Here is a 25,205-nt window from a genome sequence, read left to right on the forward strand (position 1 = left end):
AAACATAACGACATCTCTGAAATGAAAACTAGAAACTAGGTTCATGTCTCCTGTTGGAATTGCTTATAGCCTACGCTTTTGTAAGTTAGGAATGGAAACGAGATGGAAATTTATAGCATCCTTTGTTTTAAAATAGTTAAAATATTAAATAGATAATAATGCATACTCACATAAATGGTTAAAATATTAAATAGATAATCCGCACATGAGTATTGTGAATTCAGTATACCTATCCTAACCAAATTTGAATTTCTAAAATACATACAAGATGTGGATGTGTAATATATTTTTTATCGGGTAGAACTTGGACGCATACAACCACACACTTCATACTCACACCACATGCACACACGTGTGCGTGAGACTGTAATGCTCTCTAGTCTCCAGTGCGCGGGAAACGTGCAATACCACCGAACGCGCACACGTGCATGTATCCTATTTTTTTCTTAAAAAATCTAGAAAAAAGGTGCGACACGGGGGGTAGCATCTCACTGTACTGCCCTACCACTGGACCGCAGTCTTTTCGCTGGATGTAATAAAAAAAATTTTGCGATTCCGCTGGATGTAATATCTACGACAACCATTTATTGCATACTTCCTCTATTTCTAAAATATGATATTTAAGCATTAAAATACGTCCGGTGTCCATTATATACACTTCCTTTGTCTTGAAATACGAAGTCTCCAACCATTCAAATACTTCATCCCTCTTGAAATATATTCAAAATAAGGTATCTAAATATTCAAATTTGTTCTAAAGATTCTAGGTGAACAAACCCTCCAAAACGCAACATTCACATACATACCTACCATTAATATACATCACTAACAACGCGCCTGCCTGCGGATGTGCGCCGCGTGACTCTGGTCGTCCCATCCAAGTGTACACGCTTAAAACATGAAACACTTCAAACATACGTCTGAAATAGCTGAAATATTTGGAACATATACTTGCAACATATGTGTATAGCCACTGCAATATATGCAACATACAGATGAAATACTTGCAACATATGTCTAAAACAGATGAAACAATCAGAACAAGACACTCGCAACATACTTGTATAGCCATTGCAACATATGCACCTCCGTATCTACTTTTGCAATGTCTATATAAAACACTTGCAACCGACGTCTGAAACACTTAAACATACGTTTGCAACATGCGCTTTCAATGCAATATCCCCTGGCCGCTTCGGTGAACCCTCCGGTGGGCGGCGCGGTTAAATGACGCAGCAAAGGCGGTTGTGACAGGCGGATGGAGGCGAACGCGGCGGGCGGGACGAGTCTAGCCGGACGGCGCGGCGAACGACGCAATGGATGCAGCTGAGGCAGGTGGAAGGAGGCGTTCGCAGAGGGTGGGACAAGTCCGGGCAGGCAAGCGTAGTGGAGGCAACCACGCCAGCCGGATGGAGATGGCCGCGGGGCAGCATGAATCCAGACAAGGGGCACGGGCACGGGCGAGACGATTTTCAGATAGGTGGTTGCGGGGGTTGCGTGTAGTTTGGACGGATGGACGCCCTATAAAAAGCATTATCTATAGGATAAATGCGAAGGGACCTCTGATCATATGCGGTCAAATAGTGTGTAATCTCAATACCAAGAGTTCAAAAGGGGCCGAAAGAATGAAGTACGAAGAACTCCGTTACTATAACAAACTAAATAAAAACAATCTATTGTCTGGAATAGTAAAGGCCGAGATTAGAAGCAATGTAAAATTCTAAAACTAATTACATCTCTACTAGTACATATGCACGTGCGGCACGCAAGTGTTTAAAAATAACTGATATACAAAATGGAAAAATGACAACGAAAGTTTGAAAAAGTATACATCGTCCTTGCATATGGTCTTTGTTGGTTTATTCAATCCATACCTCGATTTGCTATAATTCATTAGAAATATTGATAATAATTATAGATATGATAAAGAATATTTTGAATCAGTTTTTTGAGACATTTGAGGAAGCTTATTTTCAGAATAACAGATATATTTTTTTAGAAAAGAGCACCCCTGCTTTTATACTTAAAATGCAACAACAGTGTCTGCACAACTTTTAGGCGTGCCCACCAAGTCTTAGGACTGAACCTCACCAGAGTTACTCAAACTAACAGCAAAAGTACTCCCCAACTCAACGTTGACAGTAGCAGCGGCGCTGATTACTGAAACATCACTCGGCCCTAAAGTCACAGCGCTAGGAGCCAAAAGCCGAGCATCCAATTGACCCAATCTTAATGACGAAGCCATTTCGTTCCGCGGAGGTCGCCCTGCTTGCCCCAACGTGAGAGAAAAATATTGTTCGTTAGCTGAAAAAGTATATCTTATAAACCAAGCGAACAGTATGTCCTCTAGCTGTTTTGATAAACTCCTCCAAGATACTATTTCTGCTGTTGTACTTTGATCTTTGTGGAAATAGTATTCACAGCACCATGCTTCTTATTGGCAACCCAAAATCTGGCCACCAACTCAAAATCATAACCAATATTAAGACCAATAGTATAAGAGATCCTAACCAGGAAGGATCAGAAACTTAGACTGGCCACAGTGTGTGCATCGATGCCCAAAACTAAAAGCAGAAACTCAGCATCGGTGGAGACAAGCTGCAATGGGCAGGCATCGTGTAGGACCCACTAAACAGTAAAAAGCAATAGCTTTCCTCTCTCTTGTGTATATTTTTCTCTCTCATGTACATGAATGTTGCCAGAGAGAGGTTTGAAGCATCGATGCTTCTACATGACTCGGTGCCCAATTTTTCTAGGAACTCGGCATCGCTCGCAATGGTTGGCACCGGTGCTTGGACCTTCTCTCTCCTCTTCAAGCACCGGTAAAACGATACATTGTGGGCAGTCTTATAGGCGCGTACAGCAGGCTGCAGCTGGCTTCTTTAAAGCCTGAATGAACAGTGCTTACTGCTTGCTTTTTTGCAGCAGCAGCCAGCAGCCAGCAGCGCAGCCCATAGAAAACATCCATAGAAAAAAGTGAATCCTAGGTGGAACATTAAGTTTCGAGATGGCACTTACAAAAACTGGGGTAAACCCCCTATGGTTTATGACTGCATACAGAGACGGTACTGCATAAGTGCCATTAGAAGTAAAACTCCACATAATCTGCATACGGAGATTGTACTGAATGCATCCTAATAGAATGTCGTCATTCAAGTCCTGACATGAGATCATTTAAGGCACAACTTATGCTGAGCTCTACTAAAACTTTGAGCCACATGCACATCAACATATTGTTGTTTAAACTATCGCAACACAAGTAATATGATCAGAATCACTTCGTCAGGTTTTATGATATATGATTTTCCTGAAAACTATGATAACTTCAAGAGACTGAGTGAGAAGATAAAAGGGAGCAGGAAAGTCTGCCGATGGATGACAACTGGGGGCATACAGGCATGGCAAGAACATAGAGTGGTAATGTTTGTTTCCCTACTGTAGCATTGTTTGTCAAACATGACCAAAAAAACATTATGATATATCGCTTTGTAACTCAGGTATTTAGTAGGAAACCACTTTGTGAGGTAAGGATATATTGATTCGAACTCAGTGCAACTCCAAAGTATCATTGTAGCAATAGTGCAAGTTCCTGTTTGCAAGATCCAAGGCATCCACATCAGAAAAAGAACCAGTATAAGGCCAACAACATCAATAAGCCTCCACATTCATGTAAAGAAACAGAGCTCGAGCATATATCAAATCAACAGTTTAAAATATCTAAACACCAACAAAATACTTTGGTTGCATCGTAAGGAAACAAGCTGGCTTATGATAATAATGATCCATGATAATGAACTATGAAAGCTAGTGTCATGTTTCATGTCTAGATTCCCTACAGATAGTAAATACCGAACAACCTCTGAGGTTTCTTTTGACTGCAAGAAATTATCAAATTGGTAATGATTAATAGGCCCTTTTGAATACCTTTTCTAACACATCAATGTCAAGAAAAATGCATAGGAAAAGTGGTTCTGTGTGTAATGGAGAAAATCACCAAAGCAAAAGCAGGAAAAATATATATCAGCAGAAGCAATAAAGTAGCACCTAAATGTTCAGTACGAGAATTATTTTTCACATCTTAAAAGTATTTCTTGTATTGCAAAGTTATCCTCAAACCCTCACCCCGCAAACAAACATATACAGAGAAGTATGAAAAGAACACTCCTTGCCAATTGAGTGGATAATTTATTGTATAATAATTTCTTGCTACAAAGTAAATCCATACAGAAACAACAATAATTTCACGAATCATATATGTCTCAGAAGGAAGAAAAAAGAGCAGCTTCAAGGCAAAGTTGGTTCATTCCACGAATTAAGTTTCAATGCTGACAGAGCAATATTACAGCTAGCTTAGACATTCATTACAGAAAAAATCATACTTATCGTTCATTTATGCATGCAACCACTTCCCTAAGACAAGTTAAAGTGTGTGTGAAAGAAGTATCATCAAGTATTTACAATTTTAGCCACTTACGGCGGTTTGGAAAAACAAAGGCTAAAATGTTTCTGTTATATATATATATATATATATATATATATATATATATATATATATATATTCCGTTCTCTTCATTCTTAGGAAACAAAGAATTAACCTTGGTTTAATCACTCCTAGTCATAACTGCAGGATAGAAGGGTAAACACACGGGTGAACTCTGATATAATCATTGCACTACCTTTGGTCTTTAATGTTTCATGAAATTCAAACACACACACACACAAAAATTGCACTTCATTATTTCAACAAATGCATAATCTGGACAGCTTATTCAAACAGCAAATGCAAAATCTTGCTAGATATTATAAAAAACTGCGGTACAGAATTTGTTTTATGACAAGAATGACATGGAACCATGCATAGGTAGGACGGATACCTTTTATATCCAATTTCAAGTTTGACCAAAAAAAAAATTGTCTGCCTAATTTTCGATAGGAATCCCAACTTATCCAATTTCAAGTTTGAAAAAAAAATAGTCTGCCTAATCTTCGATAGGAATCCCAAGACTTGGCAAGCAAAAATGAAATGATGTTAAGGGGAAAAGAAACAAACGAAAACAATAGTTAGCGAGAGACAAGAAAATTAGTCATGCCCAGTGTGAAGTAATATACTTCTGATTAATAGCTCAATATACTTTTATATATATATATATTGGCGACTACATGATATTTTCTTCGTACATTTCAACTGATTGTATCGTTACAGGGTGAACTGAAGGAGTCAAATGAGCAAGGTGCTGAGATTGGAGAAGCTGAGAGTACAATCGCAGAGGTTGAAGCAGTTGTCAAGCCAACAGAAGATTAGACTTAAAACTCTCAGATTGCTGAACTGTTAGCAGTAGCAAGCATCGTGTTCTATTCTGTTTCCAAGTTCAAAGCACTATTGCTTGTTGTCTGGGAGAGCACATCCCTTGCTTCTCCGCAAACTGTGTTAGTGTAAATTGAAATTAAGGATTTCAAGTCGGATTCATTGTGGACTCTTAATATGTACATTACGAAAATTGAGAACATGGTATGTTATTATTATATTAGTATTAGTGGAACTTACAAGTGTTGTGGTACTCACATGACGCCCCATTTATTCTTGTACAGAGAACTGGAATTGAACGTATGATCTATGATCATGATTGGCCATCATTTCATCCTACTGATGTTTCCCATACAGAAAGATTCCTTTTTACCTAAGGTACTGGTACTGCCATGAGAAAAAGAAACAGTACCATCAGATTTTAGTACTAGTAGGAGGAGTAGGAGTAGGTGATAACAGATCATGTACATCACTGTCTCCAGATCAGGGAAGATACATGCAGATATGGGACAGATTTTGAATCTTAGGCCAGGTCCGGGTGACATGTTTTCCTTTTGGGAAGAGGGAGGGAGTAGCTTGGTATAATATGAGCAGGAGTATCGTTTACTTTTGTTATAATATGTGGTGTCGTATCAACATACGTGATTGATTACCCTGAAGTCGACACAAATAGTGCAAATTTTGGACAGCAACTCGGTCAATGCTGCAGCATCAATCCTATCGACGCAGAATTCCGAAGCACGCTTTCATTCAGAAAAGCTTGCACAACTTCCTTAGCCCTGATGTCACTGCTGTAACATCAACATTTATAGGCGAAAATTGACTGCAAACTGCGATTTTCTTCCACAACACCGGAAGGAAATAAACAGGTGTAAACCTTTCAGTTATGCAGCACAAGTCAAAAACCAGCAAGCTACCCTAGTCCTAGCTCACTGAACTCCCTCACCAATGGACATGTAAAAGTCAAGTAGCAAGTCTAAGAGAAACTGAAAGAATGACAAACAAGTTCAGGGAGTGTCGTGTTCAAGCCTTCAAGGTAACAAAAATCAAGCACTGCAACAAAATCAAGGGACAATTACAGTGAATTACAGGGACACCTGCCGTATAAAGAAATTACAGGGACAATTACAGTGAATTACAGGGACATGCTGCTTCCCAATAACAAGCCTCTTTTGCCAGAAGAACTCCAGGTGCCACCTCGGCTCTGTATGTCGCGCCAAAGCCGTCGTTGCCAATGAAGTTGCTAGCATTGAAATTCCCAGTAGCGTGGCAACAGTCTCATATGTCAGTGGGGCTCCAATTTCAACATCTGCGAAAACCTTGACTTTCCTTCTCCCTAAAGAGCGCTTTGATGGTCTCAGAGGACAGTTCCTTGTGCAGATGCACAGGGTCAGTGCAACTAACAGAACCACGACAATGGCTGATGCTGAAGCTATGGCAGCAATCTCTTTGATACCGAAGCCACCATCACCATTGCTGCTACTGCTGCCACTAGAAGTGCACGGCCGTGTCTCATTCAGGAAACAGTTCACCAGCAACTGAATGAACAGTAATTACATGAACTGGTGACACGGCAGCAGTTATCTCGTCCCCAGATAGTAAACAGTGTGATTTCGCAGTGCCACAAGATCAACAGGAACCTCCCCTGATACAGAACTGTTGGACATATTAAGAAATTCCAGCGACCTCAGCTGGTCCAAACCGAAGGTATCTCACCGCTGAAATTGTTGTCGGACAATGAGACAAATTTCAGGTTCTTGAGCTCCTCGAGGCTTGAGGGCAGCCGCCATGGAGCAAGTTGCCGCTGAGATCCATCCGGTCTGGGGGCGAGGCGGGGCGGGGTGCGGGCGGGCGCCTCCCTCGGAGCGTGGAGGCCATGGGGGCGCGGACGGCCGCCTCCCCCGGCCGGTGTGCCCTGCGCCGCGACGGCCGGTGGAGCGTGGTGCGGTGGGGGCGCGGATGGAGAGGGAAGGAGGCGCGGTGGTAGCGATGGGAGGGCTGTGGCCGGTGGCATGGCGTCTTCTTCCTCAACGGCGATAGCGGCGCCGCCGTAGTCCTTCCGCAAAGCACGACGACGAAATAGGCGCGTCTGCTGCTCGCGACTCGCGGTAGTCCTTCTGTTTGGCGACGCCGTCTCCGACGGAATAACGGAGTAGAGCGTCAGGGCTGGACTCGGGGATGGGCTTGGCCCAGGCGGGACCCAGTTGCAATATAATGTAAAATAATCATTTTATTTAATTAATGTAAAAAGGAAGTACAGGAGCAGTTGGCCTTATCTTAAAGGTAAATGCGGCGGATGAAAATGGTATGGATATTTTTCGATCGTATTCGAAACCGAATCTGTTTAGAGGGGTTGAGATCTGTCCGTATCCGAGTCCGGATATCCAACATCCGATACCGTATCCGTATCCGAATACTCAAATCGCATATTTATGATGTCGATATCTAATCATATCTTATCCGACATGGTTTACTCTATCCGTATTCAAATCCAAATCCAGACAGAAATATGAAAACAAATGTAATATCGGTGATATCCGTCCGTATCCGATCCGTTTTCATCCCTAATGCGGAGTGACCTCCGACTGTAAGCACTCAAATAGCGCGTAGTCTCAATACCAAGAGTTCAAAAGGCAAAAAAAAAAAAAAAAACTGTGAAGAACTCCATTACTATAATAAAATAAATATAAACAATAGTGTCTGGAACAGTAAAGGCCGAGATTAGAAGCAATGTAAAATTCTAAAATTGTTTAAATCTCTATTAATGGCTGGTGTGTGTCATCAATCGCTGGAAAACGTTGATGCTTCACTTGGCCTATGTGCTCAGCTTCTTGGGCCGGCGCCGGCGGCTCTCGGCATCCTCCATCCGCCGCACGGTACGCTCCAGCGCGTCCACACGCTCGGCCAGCGCGCCGATCACCGCGCACTGTTGCGCGCTCTGCTCGCACAGCGCGGCCACCATCTCCATCACCTTCCTCGCGTCCACACCGGCAGAGGCGGCGCCGGCACTTGCAGTCCCCATGGTCTCCAACGGACACGCCGGTTCCTTACACGGTGGCTCCTGGTCGTCGGGCGTGGCTGCCACGGGTGCGTTTTCCTCCATCACCATCTCCCACTCGCCCTCGGCGTCCGAATCCTCCGGCTCGTCGACATCAACATTGGCGTCGCCCGGCACCACTTCCTTTTCCTCTCCCTCTCCCGCTTTCGCCTCAGGATCGCTGGCGGCTACTGCTTCGTCGATCTCCACCTGGGTGGGCGTGTCAACCGCTGTCTTGATGCTCTCCATCTCACCACCGCGCTCCACGGCGTCTGCCAGCTCCGGCGCTGCCGCGCTCTCCTCAACCGTCTCGACGGCCGTCGCCTCAGGTGCGTCGACCTCTGTCGCGTCCTCCACAGGCGCCAGCGCCGGCGCCGGCTTAGTCTCGAGCGCGTCGACGGCGTCCTGCAGCACAAGCACTCGCTTGGTGACCCTCCTCCGGTAGTCGCGCGCGCCGCGCACCGCGTCGAGCCGTAGCAGCATCCTCATCAGCGCCTCCCCGACAGCGACGCGCGCCCTGGGGTCCGCGACTAGGGCCTCCGCCTCGGACGCCATCTTCTTCCGGACTTGCTCCGCCTCGTGCGCGACCTCGCGCACCGCCCGCACCGACTTCCTCGCCAGGAACCCGCGCGCCGCCGCCTGCATCCTCACCAGAGCCTCCTTCGCGGACATCGCCGGCGCCACCGGTTTCGCGCGCGCTCCCGGCGCCTTCTGCTTCAGCTCCGGCTCCGGTTCGTTATCCGAGTCGGGCCCGTGGACTGGGATCGAGAACGACGTCTTCGTCTCCGTCGTCTTCCTCGCCCTTGGCGCGGGTTTCGCGGCCGCCGGCTCGGCGCCCGCAAAGATGCCCCTGGTGGACCTGCGGGTGGCCGCGGGCTGCTGCTGGTAGTAAGGGTCGTAGTTGTAAGGGGCGGCGTAGTAGTAGCCGTAAGGATTGTAGTCGAAGAACCGCCGGTACGCCATCGCCGTTGCTGCCTCAACCCTCGAGCTTTTCTTCTTTCGAGTCTTGTTCGGTGTCTGCGTTTGGAGATGCATTAGGAACGTGGCGTGTTTATATGAGTACTGGTGCGAGTTGTGGTGTTCTACGAATCGCCTCGGACACGGTGGGGTCAGGTGATTCGGATTCGGCCATGAGCCCACGAGCGGTGGAGCAGTCCGGAGGAGTCCAGTCCAGGGCCTAGGCGTTCGATTGACTATTCTTGTAGCGGCAATCCGGCAACGACCACGAGTCTTGACCTGCCCTTTTTATATGAAGTCCGGCAAATTAACTCGTGATCGAATTCGAATCAATCAACCGCAACGGTTCAAGTTTATAGACGCGATAAAATTCTTGGCTACATCCATTATTGCAACCGCAGGATTTCTTCGAAACTATCAAATATGTTTATAGTCGCATCGAGAGAGAAAAAAAACAATCAAACATTTATGAAAACAACAAAAATATTACTTATCTAATCCTCGGTTTTTTACATGGCAGCTCTCATCATGGATTGCACTATTACATCATATCCATATAGTTTGCAAACACATTTATTTAGATTAGTTGGATAACAAGCTGCTCAAATTTTGAGTTCATGATAAGATTAGTTGGACAATCAACTTATCCATATTTGAACAATAATATGTTTTGTTCTTAATCAAAACTACGTTAACAAATTAATAGTGGAAATATTTGTATATTAGTGAAAGGTCAAGGTTCAATTTTTATGTTTACAAGCAAACATGCCCATGCGTTGCAACCAGTCTCGAGGTAACGCTGATAGTAATCCTAATGAATAAATTCCTCCGATCTAATCTGATTTACTAATAAATAAACATCATGTATTTTTTTTCATCGTTTCCGTTTCTGTTTCTGCCTGTTCCGTGGTTGGTCAGATGTTTTTTTTCCTTTTTTTTCTTTTTTTTTCTTTCCTAATATTAAGCGGGAGAGGTAGTCCGTCCGCGGGTGTTTTTAGATTCCATTTTCACGTGGTTTTGTTTTTTTAGTTTCGTCTATCTTTTTTTTTGTTTTTCTGTTTTGCATCTTTTTCTCTCGGTTTCCTCATATGTTTTCCTTCTGTGCTTTTTTCCCTTTTTTCCCTCCTATAAAATAAAATTTTTGTCTGCTCTGACTTTTCCTTTCTTTTTGTGGTTTTTGTGTTTTTCAAACTATATATCTCTCATTTTGATTTCTTACTAATACCTTGATCTCTAATACTAAATCACCTGGTCATATTTTTTAATGATTATTTTTAACTTTTTAATAGATATTTTCACCACGAATTTGTTGCATCAATTATATCCTCTGCTCGAGTTACGTTACATTTCACGTGTCCCCTTTCCTAATCTATGTGTTTGTCACCGGTTTTATCTTCGTGTCGTGTCGGGTGTAGAGGTAGCTTTGTTCTCCTTCCCTCTCTCAGGTCCTAACCTGTTCCACATCTAGAGTCTCATTAGCATGTGTAAATGGATTATCATAGACCTAAGGGAGCCCTCGAGAGGAGGTAGGAGAGTAATAACGATGAGGCAAGGCAGAGGACACATAAAGCATACTAAAATTATGAGGACCTGTTGTTAGGAAGAATGACAGTGGAGCAATCGACTGACCCTCACGTGGTCCAACTACTCCTCGCCGGGCTGACCTCCACCAACTATTGCATCATCGCAAGCACCGATGGCATGGATAGGTCTCCCATGCATGCCACTCTTCTCCATCGTTAAGGGCACTCTAAGGGTTGCACGCTCGCTAAACCGCGGTCATCGGGCCATGCCTTTGCCGCCACAGGCAGCCGCGTCCACTCAAGCACCACTAGAGTCACGGCCACACGAGTGTCGTACCACCCCGTCACGTCGTTGCACAGTGCTAGCCCATGTCTTTGTCGGTGTTTGGCGCACTGACGTCCTAGGTTGCCTGATGGTGACAATAGGCGCGCGTGCTGTCGTGGGCGCTGTGCCCACACACGGCTTCGCCATGCAACCACAATCTTGCCACCGACAATGCATTAAATTATTCTCCCGTTGCAACGCACGGCCATATATATTTGCTAGTATAATATTAAAGAAACAAAATTTCTTCACTCATTCTTTTCGCCCCCCCTCCCAAACTACCAGGGTAATTGAGTGTTTCTTTCGTACCGATTTTTTTACTTCTCAATCTGTACTCATGCCCTCTGTGTCTTGAATGCGATCCGAACTCATGTCCCACATTATACAAGTTAGGACAACTCACGCCTAGCGATGATGAGTATGATTCCGGTCTCAATATGTATTGGGTCGCATCCTACGTCGTATGTTACCCGGACTCATGATCTAAGCTCATATGAGTTAAAACAACTCATAGCTAGCAATGATATAGAGTCCAATTCCATATATCTATATCTATATCTATATCTATATCTATATCTATATCTATATCTATATCTTTATCTATATCTATATCTAATAATCAAGAGGCAAAATTTTCACCTCTTTTTTGCTTCCATTTTTTTGGTCTGGCCTTCCACCTACTTGTGAGGACGGTGAAAACCCAATTCCTAATCCAAATCCAAATAGGAAAAAAAAAGAGTAGAATTCTATTCCTAATAATATTATTATAAACAGCAATTTTCTTTTTTGCCGTAGAGACCAACGAGACTGCCCTTCCAACTACTTGTGAGGATGGTGAAAACCCAATTCCTAATCCAAATCCAAATAGGAAAAAAAGAGTAGAATTCTATTCCTAATAATATTATTATAAATAGCAATTTTCCTTTTTGCCGAAGAGACCAGCGAGAGGACGGGAACGAGAGCCGACATCTATCAATGTACGTAACGGAGTCCAATCCAGATGCCTGTTTCCGTAAGTTCCGATTTCTTTTCCCTTCGAGAGCATGTTCTTTTTTTTCCCTATTTATTGGCTGGTCCCATATAGAGGAGAGAGCACACGTTCTCTCTTTTTTATATTTTTTCTCCCTTCCCTTATCGTTTCTTGTCCGGTCGGTTCCTCTATTTCTTCGTTACAAACTCTGTTTAGATTTCTCATGATTTTTTCCTTTTTCCATGTTCAAGTAATAATATGAAAATAGAAATAGAAAGACAAATAACAATATAGTAATAATGAATATATTCAAGAGAACGTTCTTTTTCCTATTTATTGGCTGGTCCCATATAGAGCAGAGAGCACACGTCCTCTCTTTTTTATATTTTTTGTTCTCCTTTCCCCTATCGTTTCCTGTTTGGTCGGTTCCTATATTTCTTTGTTACAAACGCGTGTTTGGATTTCTCATGATTTTTTCCCTTTTTTCCATGTTCAAGTAATAACTATGAAAATAAAAATAGAAAGACGACTAACAATATTATAATGAATACAAATATACACACCTATATCTATACTATCTAATAATAATGGTATGATTTTAGTCTATTTTTCCGTCCATCCATTTTTTGTTCATCTCCCTCTAACCATCGGACAATGGAGAGTTTCTTCCGTCCGGATTAATATATATAACCCGTGCTTATATAAGTTAAAATAGCTCTTGTCTAACGTGATATGGAATCCGATTCCAAAACATATTGGGTCCGTGCTCATATGCATTAGAACAACTCACATTTAGTGATGATACGGAGTCTGATTCAAATATATATACAAAGAGTTTCTTAGTTTTGTTCTTTTTTATTTTTTATTTTTTTTTATCTCCGAGGATGTCCGATTCTGTTATTCCCAAGTCGTACAGTTTCAGTTTTTCCACGTTAGGTCCATGTCGTATGGGTTTAAGTTTCTTTTTTTCAGGTTTTGTTCCTTTCTGTTTTTCTTCCACGTTCTACTTCCTTTTTTTTACCTTTTCTTTTGTCATGTTCGGTCTCTGAATGTTGACTCCCGAGTCTTTTTCTTCGTTTGATTTTCTGTATTCTTTCGTTCTAATTTGTTCTGTTGTTTCCATAAAATTAAAAAAAATACAAATATAATATTATGGATCTTTTAACTCTTGGTAAAATAATTATTTTTATTATAACCGGTTAAACTTTTGATCTAACTAATCAAACTTTAAATTGAAATATTGACCAATTTGTTGTTTGTCAGGTTTAAATAAGTTTGTCTCTAAACTCAGTGCAATCTCCAACAATGGTTACATGTGGCAAACTTAAAAAAAAAGTCTCCCATCATATTCGTCATAATCATCAGCAGATATGTTAGTTCTTGATTATGGGCCCATAAAGAAAGTCATATAACTCGATATTTCACTATATCAATGCATATAGATGGTAAATATTTATGTGCTTTGTAACCGGAGGAGAAAAAAAACTATAAAGATTGTATTTTAAATTCGATACGGACTTAATAGGATATTGTTGTATTATTGCTAATATTAGCTTATATTATAGATGTCATGATCATCAGAAAATAAGATTTGAATCTCTATAAAAAAAAGTAAAATATGAATAGATATATACCATTTTGTCATCTTTTTCATAAATGTAAAATACTTTTTTTTCTTCCGTCGCAACGCACGGACATATTTTCTAGTTCATATAAAGAGCCAAAATTTATGTCGTAATAATTTTATTCAGCCTCTTCTATCCAACTCGGTTTGTTCCCCACGTTACCCGACTCCATCGTGCTTTACCGTTTTTTCAGACAGTCCACCGTTCCTTTCATTTTTTTCGTCTCATTTTTTCTCGAATCTACCCACGCGCTCAACTCGTTGGCCTCGTGCGTTTCACCAGTAGTGCGCCCCACCCGCCTTCGCACCTGCTCCTCAAAGTCTGTTATGTCGGCCCTGTGCACTGCACCACGCCCCACCCCTTGTTGGCTCTGCGCCCTCACCACGCCGCGCAAACCGTGCAGATTCCGAGCCCTGCCAGCTATGCATGCGCCAAGAGCCCGGACTCTCTAGGCCACGCCGGCTGCACGCGCCATGTGCAATGAAGAACCACCTGTGGCCTGTGCACGACTATTCTGGTGAAAATGGACGACTAACCCGTGTGTGTTGTAAGATACTTTAAAGGTATCAAAACATATCGTCGTGGAGGGTGTCAATACAATATTGTTGTCGACGGGTTCAAAGATGACAGAACTGTGAACGTGAGAAAGATGTTAACAACTTAAGAGTGAAAAAAACAACCCGTTACAACGTACGGGTACTTTTGCTAGTATTACTTATTAGGTTTCATTGCAACATATGTGCATTTGCTAGTAAAAACAGAAAAGAAAAAGAAAAAAGTGGCAGAACAGACGATGGAAAAACCTGCGGAAGAACTCAGAACTACCAAAAAAAACCCCGGGACCATGTAAAAACGGAAAAGAAGAAAACAAAAAGAAACGGATCAGAAAAAAAGCAGAACGAACCAAACGAAAAAAACGGAGAAGAAGAAAACATAAAAGGCGGCGGATGATAGAAAAAGCGGACCAAACGTATAAAACAGAAAAGAAAAGATGTAAATTAAGATAAAATTAACACGTTTTCTTTTCACTCGATTCGATTCCAAGCACCATGCTTTGACCATTATTTCTGGTTTGTGCATGTAATACATGACTTCAAATTGGTAGGGTATCAAAATATTTTCGGTTGCGAATCATATGATATCAGATTTGTATAGTATATATTTTTTAAATTTTACTAGCAAATATACACATGCTTTAGCCGACTTATTAAACTTGGAGATTTAAGCAAGATCATGACTAGTTTACAACGACGTTTATATTTGCACTTCTCCTATATTTTAGATACCTAAATTTTAAGATAATTTCACGCAACACTTTTGTACTACCAATTAGTACAAGTGAATTGTCACTTTTGTGATTTGTTATTTGTCTTTGTGTCGTAACATATCAAATTTTTGTCCTTATCAGACTATAGAAATAATTATAAATTGTTGAATTGTCTTTGTGTCATATCAGATTTTGTTAGGTTTTTGGTTTTGTCTAATGAGTTTTTTATTCTTAGAACAAAAAATTGCAGATTGTGTCTATAGAAATTATAACGTACTAAAACTGTAATTTTAGTATAAAATATATGCAATAATTGTCGCTAAAAAAACTTAAATTCAGACACTTAAAATTTAGCAAATCCCTTATGTTTGGTTTAAACTAAATTAGAAAATACTAAAGTTAATTTAATCTTTGTGTATTATTAATAATATTAAAACCTATTTATAAATATACTATCAAATAGTTTCCATGCATCATTAGTAATACTAAAATTAAATAATTAGTCACTATTTATGGAAATAAAACTTTTAAATAGATTCATGATACATTGTTCTTCGCCATATTTTTTACAACTACAGATCTAGAATCAGATAGAGAAAACCTGAAAAACGAATTATAATACATTCATTTAGTATCCACATTAGAACTGATAAGAATATAGATATCAATATTAAAGTTTTAATTGATACGAATGTTGGATAATTCAGATATCTATTTTTCATTTTCCATCCCTATCTGGCCGTGCTTGTTGGCGTCGATTGGCTGCATGGCATGGCTGGTTTTGAAGCGTGGAAGCTGCAATGCGGTGTGGGAAGTCCAATTGAGTTGGGTTAGCACTTTGGCAGAGTGGAGCCGGGTCGGCAGCATGTCAGGGCCGTAGAGGAAGCTTGTCGTGGTCTTGATCATAGTGGCAGCAGCAGTTGTTGTGATTGGCTGCGGCCCTGGCCTCTGTCTTGTTCCAATCGGAACCTTAAGCAAGGCCGGCGGTGCCTGCATCAAGGAGCCGGGTCACCGCCATGATAAGTGCCAATGTCCAAGTTGCCTCAGTGTGAGTCAAAACCAGTGATCACCGAAACCACCCCCAGCTCCAGGACCTCATCCCTGATGTGTACATTGGAGAACTCCAGCAGCACGAAAGGTTGCAAACACCATCATCACCGATGTATTGGAGAACTCCTGCAGCACGAAAGGTTGCAAACACCATCAGGTGATGTCGCATGCGACGACCCAGGCACCCTTTGTTGTTGCGCAACCCCTTGTTGAGCACATTTACGGACTCCATTGCCATCTTGCATTCTCGATGCCAGAGACCCTGCTCCAGCTCCTCCACTACCATTCGCCACATATCAAGCTCAAGAAATCGGCATCCGTCACAACTGCACTATTTTGTTAGTGACAACATTTTTTAAGTGGTAGCAACCCGATGATGAACAGATCACCTCTTATATGGCTTCATATGATAGAGTTTGAATTCATCACTGAATTTTGCTGCTTCTTCATCAACCCTTCGCTTCAGCCTCCTCCAGGTCCTAAGCATGTCTGCCTGTATTAGGCCACGATACAGCGTCTCAAAGGTGATCTTTTGGGGAAGAAAACCTTTCTCTATCATCTCCATGAAGAACTGGCATGCCTCCCTCCACTTCTGACTTCCACAAAAGCCATGGATCAACAAGGTGTATGAATCAAGATCAGGACCTACAGTGCTTTCACACATATCGCTCCAAATGTCCTTAACAGTTCCATGTCGATTCAGCTTTATAAACATTCCAAGCAATATGTTGTAAGTGTGAATATCCGGTGCAGTCAGTGAACCAGGTTGCTTCATCTTATTGTATAGTTGCAAGGCACCACTCACATCATTTCTCCCCCGATATTCCTTGAAGAAGCAATTGTAGGTAGCTGGGGAGGGACATACTCCCTCAGCAACCATCTCATCAAGCAAGGTCCCAGCATCTTCCAATCTCCCACAGGAGGCAAGGCACTTTATCACAGATGTGTATGTTGCCACTGTGGGGCAAATGCCTCTATCTTTCATTGAGCGGAACATACAGACACACAACTCAGGTTTATGTGCACGACTGTAAACATGCAGGATGATTGAGTAGCTGGTTACATCCGGGTCAATTCCCCTGTCACGCATCTCCTTCAAGACATCCTCTGCTGAATGAACTGTTCTATCAAATCTGTAATCAGGGTGCAAACTTGCATGTCTGCAGATACCATTTAGAAGAATGTTGTATGTAACTATGTTGGGTTCTATCCCATGATCAAGCATATCTCTTAGGAACTTCTGAGCCATGTCACTCCGGTTAACCTTGCACCATCCATATATTAAAATAGTGTACATCTTTTCATTTGGATCATACTTGTATTTCCTCTTATTAAATATCTCCGTAGCAACCTGCAATGGTGATAAAAAATTGAAAAGAAAAAAATAGTAACTGAATCTCATGAATTCCTCAAAAAGAGAAAATAATAAGCTAACCAAGGTTAGAGTGATAGCTCATAGCTGAGATATGAAGTTCAAACACTAGGTAGCCAGATAGTGTTTTTATTAACTTTCTGTTTTCCTAGTTTGGTTGTCAATTCAAAAGCAGAGGCTTCCACTCAAACCATAAGCACTACTGCTCATACTGTCACTAACATTGAAGAATTTATCCACTAGTTATGGTAGCTACAGACAGCCTACATTAGTAAGATGTTAACTTTATGATAAGGCTAGCTCATAGTCAACACAAATAACGTCACAAAAAAAAGATCACTTAACTGAAGTCATCTTCTTTTTAGGTAAGTCACTAAAATTGTCATTCCAAATCAGAATCCAGAATAACATAACGAAAAGTCGAAAACTGTGTCATAAGATTCCATACTCAGTTACAGACAAGTTATGAGATGAGATTAGAGTATAAAATGGCAACTCCAACTTTATTCAAATACACAAAGTAAAAATAAAAAATTAGAAGGACATCAGATCGAAAGATAGCCAATTCTCAGGTTACTAATAACATAAAGCAAAAAAAAAAAGCTTAATTTGATAAAAGCCTCTTCAATAAACTAGAGAACCAAGTTTAGTGAACAATTTAAAAACGCATCACTCTTCCATAGCAACCATAAGCAGTAAGCAAAATATCTAGTTTCTGTCTCCTGAAGCCCTTATAGATACTCTGAGTACTGATTTCTCGAACATGCTACCTTTGACCAATATGCCATTTCATTTTAGAATAATAAATTGTCATATTGTGGTTGATCTCAAAGATGGCCTAGACAGAGATCATAAGCAACCAACAGAGACAATATATATGCTTTAGTAATCTATTGCTCAAAATAAACCACTTGTGATGTTTAGCGTAACACAAAATAATTCATATGAAAATATGAATATTAAGGATTCACATGAGACTAAAACCCGAAGCCCATGTCATATACCATGTGTGCAACTCTCATACCACAAAATAATCATAACATGATAATCTCCGAGCAAACACTTGTATGCATCAGAATGTAACAAAAAGGTCAGAAACTGAATAAATCATCCAAATAGCAGATAACAACAGTTTCATTAGAAGTTAATACACACCGATCACCATTAAACTACAATCATGGAACACCAATATTCATTCAGACCTGCCAAACTGCATACAACAGACACCAAACTACAATAAGAAGCTAGGATCTTGAAGCCAGGCCACAAAGAGCCGCAGTATGTTGGATAATCAGACTCAGGGCTCCGCGTTCTATCAGCTATCAGTTAGTTGGCACTACGCGTGACTTCAGTTGACAAAAGCGAACAAGATAGCACTAGCGCCCGCGGAGAACTTCCGTTTGTTCGCCTTCTAAAAGGCCTACTGACCTGCCGGTGAAAAGCCGGTTACAAAATCCATAATACGACGTAGGTAGTGCAAGAGTACCAAAACAACTTTAGCCTACATCCCACTACGCCTGGGTTCCCCCTTCCTATATATGAACCTTGAGTTAATAGGTAGGGTCAACTATACCAATCGTACAGAAAATAAAAAATCTACCACACCAAGTGTATTAATATTTCTCCATATACTCCACAATTTGCAGAAACCGAATGACATCTCATATGAAGATGAAGGGGCTACTTCAAAGCAATGAACTGTCACTCGAATCTACAGAAATGGCCTACAAGTTTCCGACAAGCCAAGAATTCAGGATAAAATCTTTTACACTGAACTCATTCAGTTCAAGAGCATCAGAGGCTAAACGATAAAGTTGGCATATAAATGAACAATTCACAGAAAACACACCACATTTCATCAAAATATTGAAAAATGAAGTTCTAACCAACCAATCAAACAACAGTCATATCAACAAAAATGCAACTATAGGTTTCCAGAACAAAAACCTTCGGGTACTTGTACTTGCAGAGCGTGTCGAGCAACGTGGCAAACTCGGCGGAATTTGCCTCCCTCCCAACAAACGCCTCCATGTCGTCGAACGCGCGGACCGCCTGCCGCGTCATACCCGCGGCGATGTACCTCCTGGCGAGCACTGCGAACGTGCGTGGCGAAGCGGCGCCGTCGGCGGAGGCATCAACGACGACCCGCCATGCGGCGTCGAACTGGCGCGCGCGGGCGAGGGCGTCGATCACGGCGTCGTAGGCGTCGGGCGGGGGGCGCGTGTTGACGAAGGATGGGTGGAGGCGCGCGGCGTGGAGGAGCGAGAGGGCGAGCTTGGACGCGCCGCGGAGGCGGAGGAGGAGCTGAACAAGGAGATCCCCGGTGAGGGAGACGCCGCCGCCGGAGAGGAGCTGGAGCGGTGACTCAGCCGGGTGGAATGGATTGTGGTGCGCGAGGAGGACTCGCGCGAGCTCGTCCGCATCGGGGGACCGGGCGATGGGCGGCAGCGCGAGGACGTGGGATAGGGAGGCGGTCTCAGGAGGAGCCACGGCGGTGCAGAGCAGGCGGATGGAGGCGGCACGAGCGACGGATCCGCCGTGGGCTGGGAGAGGCGGCGGCATGGCAGGCGGCGGCGAGGCTTCGAGTGTGGAGACTGGAGGACGATGGATCTGCACCGTTGGTAGTTTTGACTTTTGACTCAAAGACCATGACACGATGAGGCCACGTCAGCAGTGTCACAAGGGCACCAGCGATGGGTTGGCTGCTTAGTGTATACATAATTGTACTAGAGCCAACTTCTCGTTTTGTTTAAATGAACCAAAGTCTGTTAATCTTGCAATATTATTTGCTGGAACATTAGAGGGCTAAATGCTGAAAACAAGTAGGAATCCCTTAGAAATAAGATTGTCAGCAGCAAGCAAACCAAAAGGAGTGCGTTTAACTTAGCTTTCATTAGAAAGTTTTGCCACAGTGCCTTGGATGGCTTTTGTTTTCTCCCCTCGGTAGGGGATTTAGGTCACATTTCAGTAATTTGGAAAAACTCAGTTTTTACTGGCATTGAAATATTTTAGAATAGTTTTTGCCATATTTGAATTCTATTCCCTAGACAATGTTGACTCTTGGATCCTCACTCTTCTCAGACCGCCTCCCTATCCCACGTCCTCGCGCTGCCACCCATCGCCTGGTCCCTCAATGTGGACGAGCTCGCGCGAGTCCTCATGCACCACAATCCATTCCCCCCCGGCCAAGTCACTGCTCCAGCTCCTCTCCGACGGCGGCGTCTCCCTCACTGGGGATCTCCTCGTTCAGCTCCTCCACCTCCGTGGCGCGTCCAAGCTCGCCCTCTCGCTCCTCCACGCCGCGCGCCTCCACCCATCCTTGAATTCTCTTCCCTCCACAATGTTGACTCTTATCCTCACTTCAGTGTATGGACCTGTGATACTGAGGGGAAGGAGGCCTTTCTAGTCTGGTTTGGCAATATCTACATGCCTGATGATGTGGATTGTCTTATTATTGGAGACTTCAACCTTCTAAGAAAGCCTCCTTGAATTCTCTTCCCTCCACAATGTTGACTCTTATCCTCACTTCAGTGTATGGACCTGTGATACTGAGGGGAAGGAGGCCTTTCTAGTCTGGTTTGGCAATATCTACATGCCTGATGATGTGGATTGTCTTATTATTGGAGACTTCAACCTTCTAAGAAAGCCTGAAGACAGGAATAGACCTGGTGGTAATGCAGGTGAAATGTTGCTCTTCAATGAGGCCAATAGTTCTTTAGGGATTGAGGAGATTCGACTTCATGGTAGGTGGTTCACATGGACAAATAAGCAGCAACCTCCCCTCCTTGAGAGGTTGGACTGGTTTTTTTCATCTTCTGCTTGGACCCTCAGGTATCCCCATACTATAGCTCGGTCGCTCATCATAGAGACCCATTGACGGTAGTTAACAACTATTATAAACCATCAATAAAATATGTATAAGGGCACAATTGAGATCACCAACAAAGGTGTAGGGGTTTAAACTAACAAATTCCACGGGTTTTGGTGAATCTGAGATTTCTGTAGGGTTTATCTAGAAAACCATCAAGGTGGACCTACATGTCAGATTAAATTACTCTTATCCACCACAAAACGGACACCAGAAGATTCTAGAGGACACCACGCCGAGGCAGAGAGCGAGGGGATGCCAGGTGGGGCCAGGCCCTTGGACCCACCTGTCAGCCTTCGCGTTGCAATGTCAGTTCTCTACCACCTCCTAGGTTGCATCTACGCTGTTCCATAAGTCGGTTTGACCCAAGGGCTCACGTTGGACGCTCCGGCCTATATATATCAGCCCCTGCCCCCCTGAAGGCATCAAGTCATTTGAGAAGACAGAAATCCTAATCATCCTCAAAGCTCCATCATATTTTAGGGCATAGCTAGTTAGGCTAGGTCTAGAGGGAGGCAGGTAGGCTTTGCTTGGATTCCTGATTGTGTCAAGAGCGTGGTTCGGTATAATCTTTGTACCTCCTCTCTCTTTTGTATCTCCATTACTTTTATATGCTTGATACAATTGTTGTGACAATATTAGTATTCATCTTATTTATGTTCTACGTTATAATGTTCATTGTCTACTTTGATTATATACATAGTATAGTGGGATTATCACCATATTCATGCATATGTTTGTATAGCGCTCACCCTAAGGATCCATGGGTGGGTGGTCGACATTGTGTAAGTGTGGTGCTTATACGTTGTTTACCTACGGATACACCTTATATTCTGGGTCATATGGTAGATTGCGGACGTGACACTCCCGTTGAGTCCTTTGTAGTCCACTCCCCGATGTAGGTAGCACGCAGCATCTGGTTACGAAGGGGGACAAGCTCTGTTCTTAATCTCCCTTAATAATATCCCTTATGTGTAGATATGAAGATGATCTTAGCAATGACTATTAGGTGTAATCGCACTAATCAATGTATGCTTTGACTTACAATTAAGAATAACTTAGGAATTATTCCTCTAATATTCTACCTGACCATGCTAATGGCATAGAAAAGAGTACTCTGAGTGATTTATTATTATCATTGATCAATACTTATGATATATATATATATATATATATATATATATATATATATATATATATATATATATATATATATATATATTCTCCTATGACTTACCCATGTTATGAGTAGAATATTGGTTATGGTTTACTTCTCCATCAATAATATAAGTTATCAATACTTGTCCATGCTAGACCTTCCCTGTGGTAAAAATATAAATAACGATACCTGGAATACTCCCGGGTGAAGTGCTACAATGGTATATTATTTGTGCGCTTGCAGATCCCTTTTCATTCATATATATTCTTTCTAGTCACATAAATTAATAAAGAACTACTTAGAGTTATTCTAATAGTAATGCTAGGTAGTACCCACAAATATCTCTAGCATCATCACTAGGGATGACAACCTAGTAAAGTAATGTCAGGAGATATAGGTTTATAATAGGTGGCTACTAAAATAAGTGACAAGTTAATAAATACCAATAAGTATTTCTGGCGCCGTTGCCGGGGAAGGTAGCTAGGCAAAGGAAGTATTGATAAACTTATACTTATTGATGTGATCGAGATAACCATTGACCCCTGCTCAAGCAGGATTACCCTTGTTTTGTCTACTTTTATATCTTATGCAGGGTAATGTATGACCATTTTTTACCTTCCCACAAACTACGTTGACGATCCAGAAGCACTACTTAAGAGGACTAAGGCTAAACTTAAAAAAAAATTCAGCTTTAGAGTCGGAAGACAACCATATAAGGTGAAGCTTAACACTAGAATTTGAAGCCATGGCTGACATGACTCTTCGTGAATTCTCTTCTCCCACCACTACCAACATCCGTACTGGACCTAATGTCAATGTTGGAGACAATGGATTCGAGCTCAAGCCGGCTCTCAACAACATGGTGCAAGCGAGCCAATTTTGTGGAAAGGCACATGAAGATGCTAGTGCTCATCTCCAACACTTAGAGATTTGCAGCACTTTCACCATCAAGGGAGTAACCAAGGACGACATACTACTTTACCCCTTCCCATTCTCACTTTTGGGGAAGGCGAAGTAGTGGTTCTATGCCAACAAAGATAGAAACACTACATGGGATAACTGCTCCACTGCCTTCCTAGCAAAGTTCTTTCTCACGGGCAAGTCCAATACTCTACGTGGGAGAATTTCAAGTTTTCAACAACAACATGATGAATCTATCCTTAAGGCATGGGAACACTTTTAAGACTATATATTAGAATATCCTCATCATGAGATGGAGAATTGGCTACTCATGCAGATGTTCTACCATGGGTTGACCAACAGTACTTGTGAGACCATGGATGCTGCTGCTAGAGGTGTATTCTTGTCACTTATACTTCTAGCTACGACCACTCTTGTGGAGATGATGGCCTCCAACCAAGGCTAGAATGAAGAACATGTTTAGACCCGCAAGAGAGATGGAGGTATGCATCAACTCAAGGAGATAGACATGTTGTCTGCCAAGATGGACCTACTGATGAAGAAGCTCAAAGACCGAGCTAATAAAAAGCAAGAAGTCATGCACATTCATGATTCACGCATGACGTGTGCAGTATGTGGCAACACTAGGCATTTAGGGAACAACTGTCCTGAAACCCAAGAGGATGTGAACTTTGTCAACAACAACTACTATCGTCCTCAACAGAATCAAGGATGGAACCAGCAACAGAGGCCGAACTACCAAGGTAACTACCAAGGTAAGGTAATAATTATAATAACTTCAATCAACCACCCTTGAGAGAATTAATTGCTAGCCAATCTAGACTTATGGAAGGATTATCTAAGAAGGTAGCTACCAATGATAAAATTCTAGAAAATATAAGTAACAGCATGGATAGCTTTCTTTCTACCATTAAGAACCAGCATAGCTTTAATAAAATAATAGAATCATAAATACCTCAGCTAGAGGCTACTTTTCCTTTGTCCGATAAAGGTAAGATTTTAGGGTAGCTGGAAGATCTAGAAACTGCAAATCTTGTCGATATTCACAATGCAACTTTCTACTACACGTAACCATTAGAGGGAAGGTGGATAGATTACACCCTACCCGACAAGAAAGGTGATCTAGGGAGACTTATCATCCCTATCGCCATTAGACCTTACATCTTCCAGGAAGCTGTCTGTGACTTTGGAGCAAGTGTCAACATCATGCCTAAGGTAATCTATGATAAAATTAACAGAGATACATTGTTGTACACAAATATGCATTTGTAGCTTGCAGATCAGTCACTCTGCTATCCTAAGGGAGTTCTTGAAGATGCCATCATCCGAGTGGGACAATCATATGTTCACGTAGACTTTGTGGTTTTGAAAACAGGTGGAGATGAAAGGGCACCCATCATCCTGGGCCGACCTTTCTTGAGCACCGCAAAAGCCATCATCTACACGGACAGTGCCAAGATTTGTTTCACAATCAAGGACAAGAAGAAGAAGTTCTCGTTCAAGAACTGCATCTTACAATCTCCTAGTCATCCACAAAAGGCATACGTACCTGAAGAGACAATAGTGACCAAGAAGAAGAGCAACCGAAGAAGGAGGAAGAACAAGACCAATCAGCCACAAGAAGAAATAGTCAACATGATCAACACACTTCGATCTGAGTACGACCACCTCCTCACTTCACCATTCCTTGCTAAGAAAGATGATCTAGGCATACCGACGATTGAGTGTACCATTGGAAAAAGAATCTTCCACAAGACCTTCTGCGACATTGGATCGGGCATCAATATAATGTCTAAGGTAACGTATCAATATTTATTCGGTAGCAA

The 25,205-nt window shown here is 42.2% G+C and overlaps 2 protein-coding genes and 1 non-coding gene across 3 annotated transcripts; all 3 read right to left on the reverse strand.

Moving 5' to 3' along the window:
- Window positions 1–8,045: 8,045 nt before the first annotated feature.
- Window positions 8,046–9,305, reverse strand: LOC136489014 (cilia- and flagella-associated protein 91-like). The gene has a single exon (XM_066485765.1). The coding sequence runs from the start codon at window positions 9,303–9,305 to the stop codon at window positions 8,121–8,123; it is 1,185 nt and encodes a 394-aa protein (XP_066341862.1). The 3' UTR covers window positions 8,046–8,120.
- A 6,226-nt stretch (window positions 9,306–15,531) lies between these two features.
- On the reverse strand, window positions 15,532–20,030 carry LOC136485066 (pentatricopeptide repeat-containing protein At2g13420, mitochondrial-like). Its single transcript, XM_066482015.1, has 2 exons — window positions 19,379–20,030; window positions 15,532–17,410 (listed from the first exon to the last, which is right to left on the reverse strand). Exons 1-2 carry the CDS (start codon window positions 19,991–19,993, stop codon window positions 16,445–16,447), a joined length of 1,581 nt encoding a protein of 526 aa, XP_066338112.1. The 5' UTR covers window positions 19,994–20,030; the 3' UTR covers window positions 15,532–16,444.
- A 3,536-nt stretch (window positions 20,031–23,566) lies between these two features.
- Window positions 23,567–23,673, reverse strand: LOC136490366 (small nucleolar RNA R71). Its single transcript, XR_010767655.1, has one exon. It is a non-coding gene; the product is annotated as a small nucleolar RNA R71 (small nucleolar RNA).
- Window positions 23,674–25,205: the final 1,532 nt, after the last annotated feature.

The sequence above is a fragment of the Miscanthus floridulus genome, chromosome 10 (assembly GCF_019320115.1).
Source record: "Miscanthus floridulus cultivar M001 chromosome 10, ASM1932011v1, whole genome shotgun sequence".
Lineage (NCBI taxonomy): Eukaryota > Viridiplantae > Streptophyta > Magnoliopsida > Poales > Poaceae > Miscanthus > Miscanthus floridulus.

Coding starts and splice junctions, on each gene's coding strand:
- LOC136485066 (XM_066482015.1), bottom strand. CDS start 19,993: ATGCCGCCGCCTCTCCCAGCCCACGGCGGATCCGTCGCTCGTGCCGCC. Junction 17,411..19,378: donor GCAAGTACAAGTACCCGAAG/GTTTTTGTTCTG, acceptor TCACCATTGCAG/GTTGCTACGGAGATATTTAA.
- LOC136489014 (XM_066485765.1), bottom strand. CDS start 9,305: ATGGCGTACCGGCGGTTCTTCGACTACAATCCTTACGGCTACTACTAC.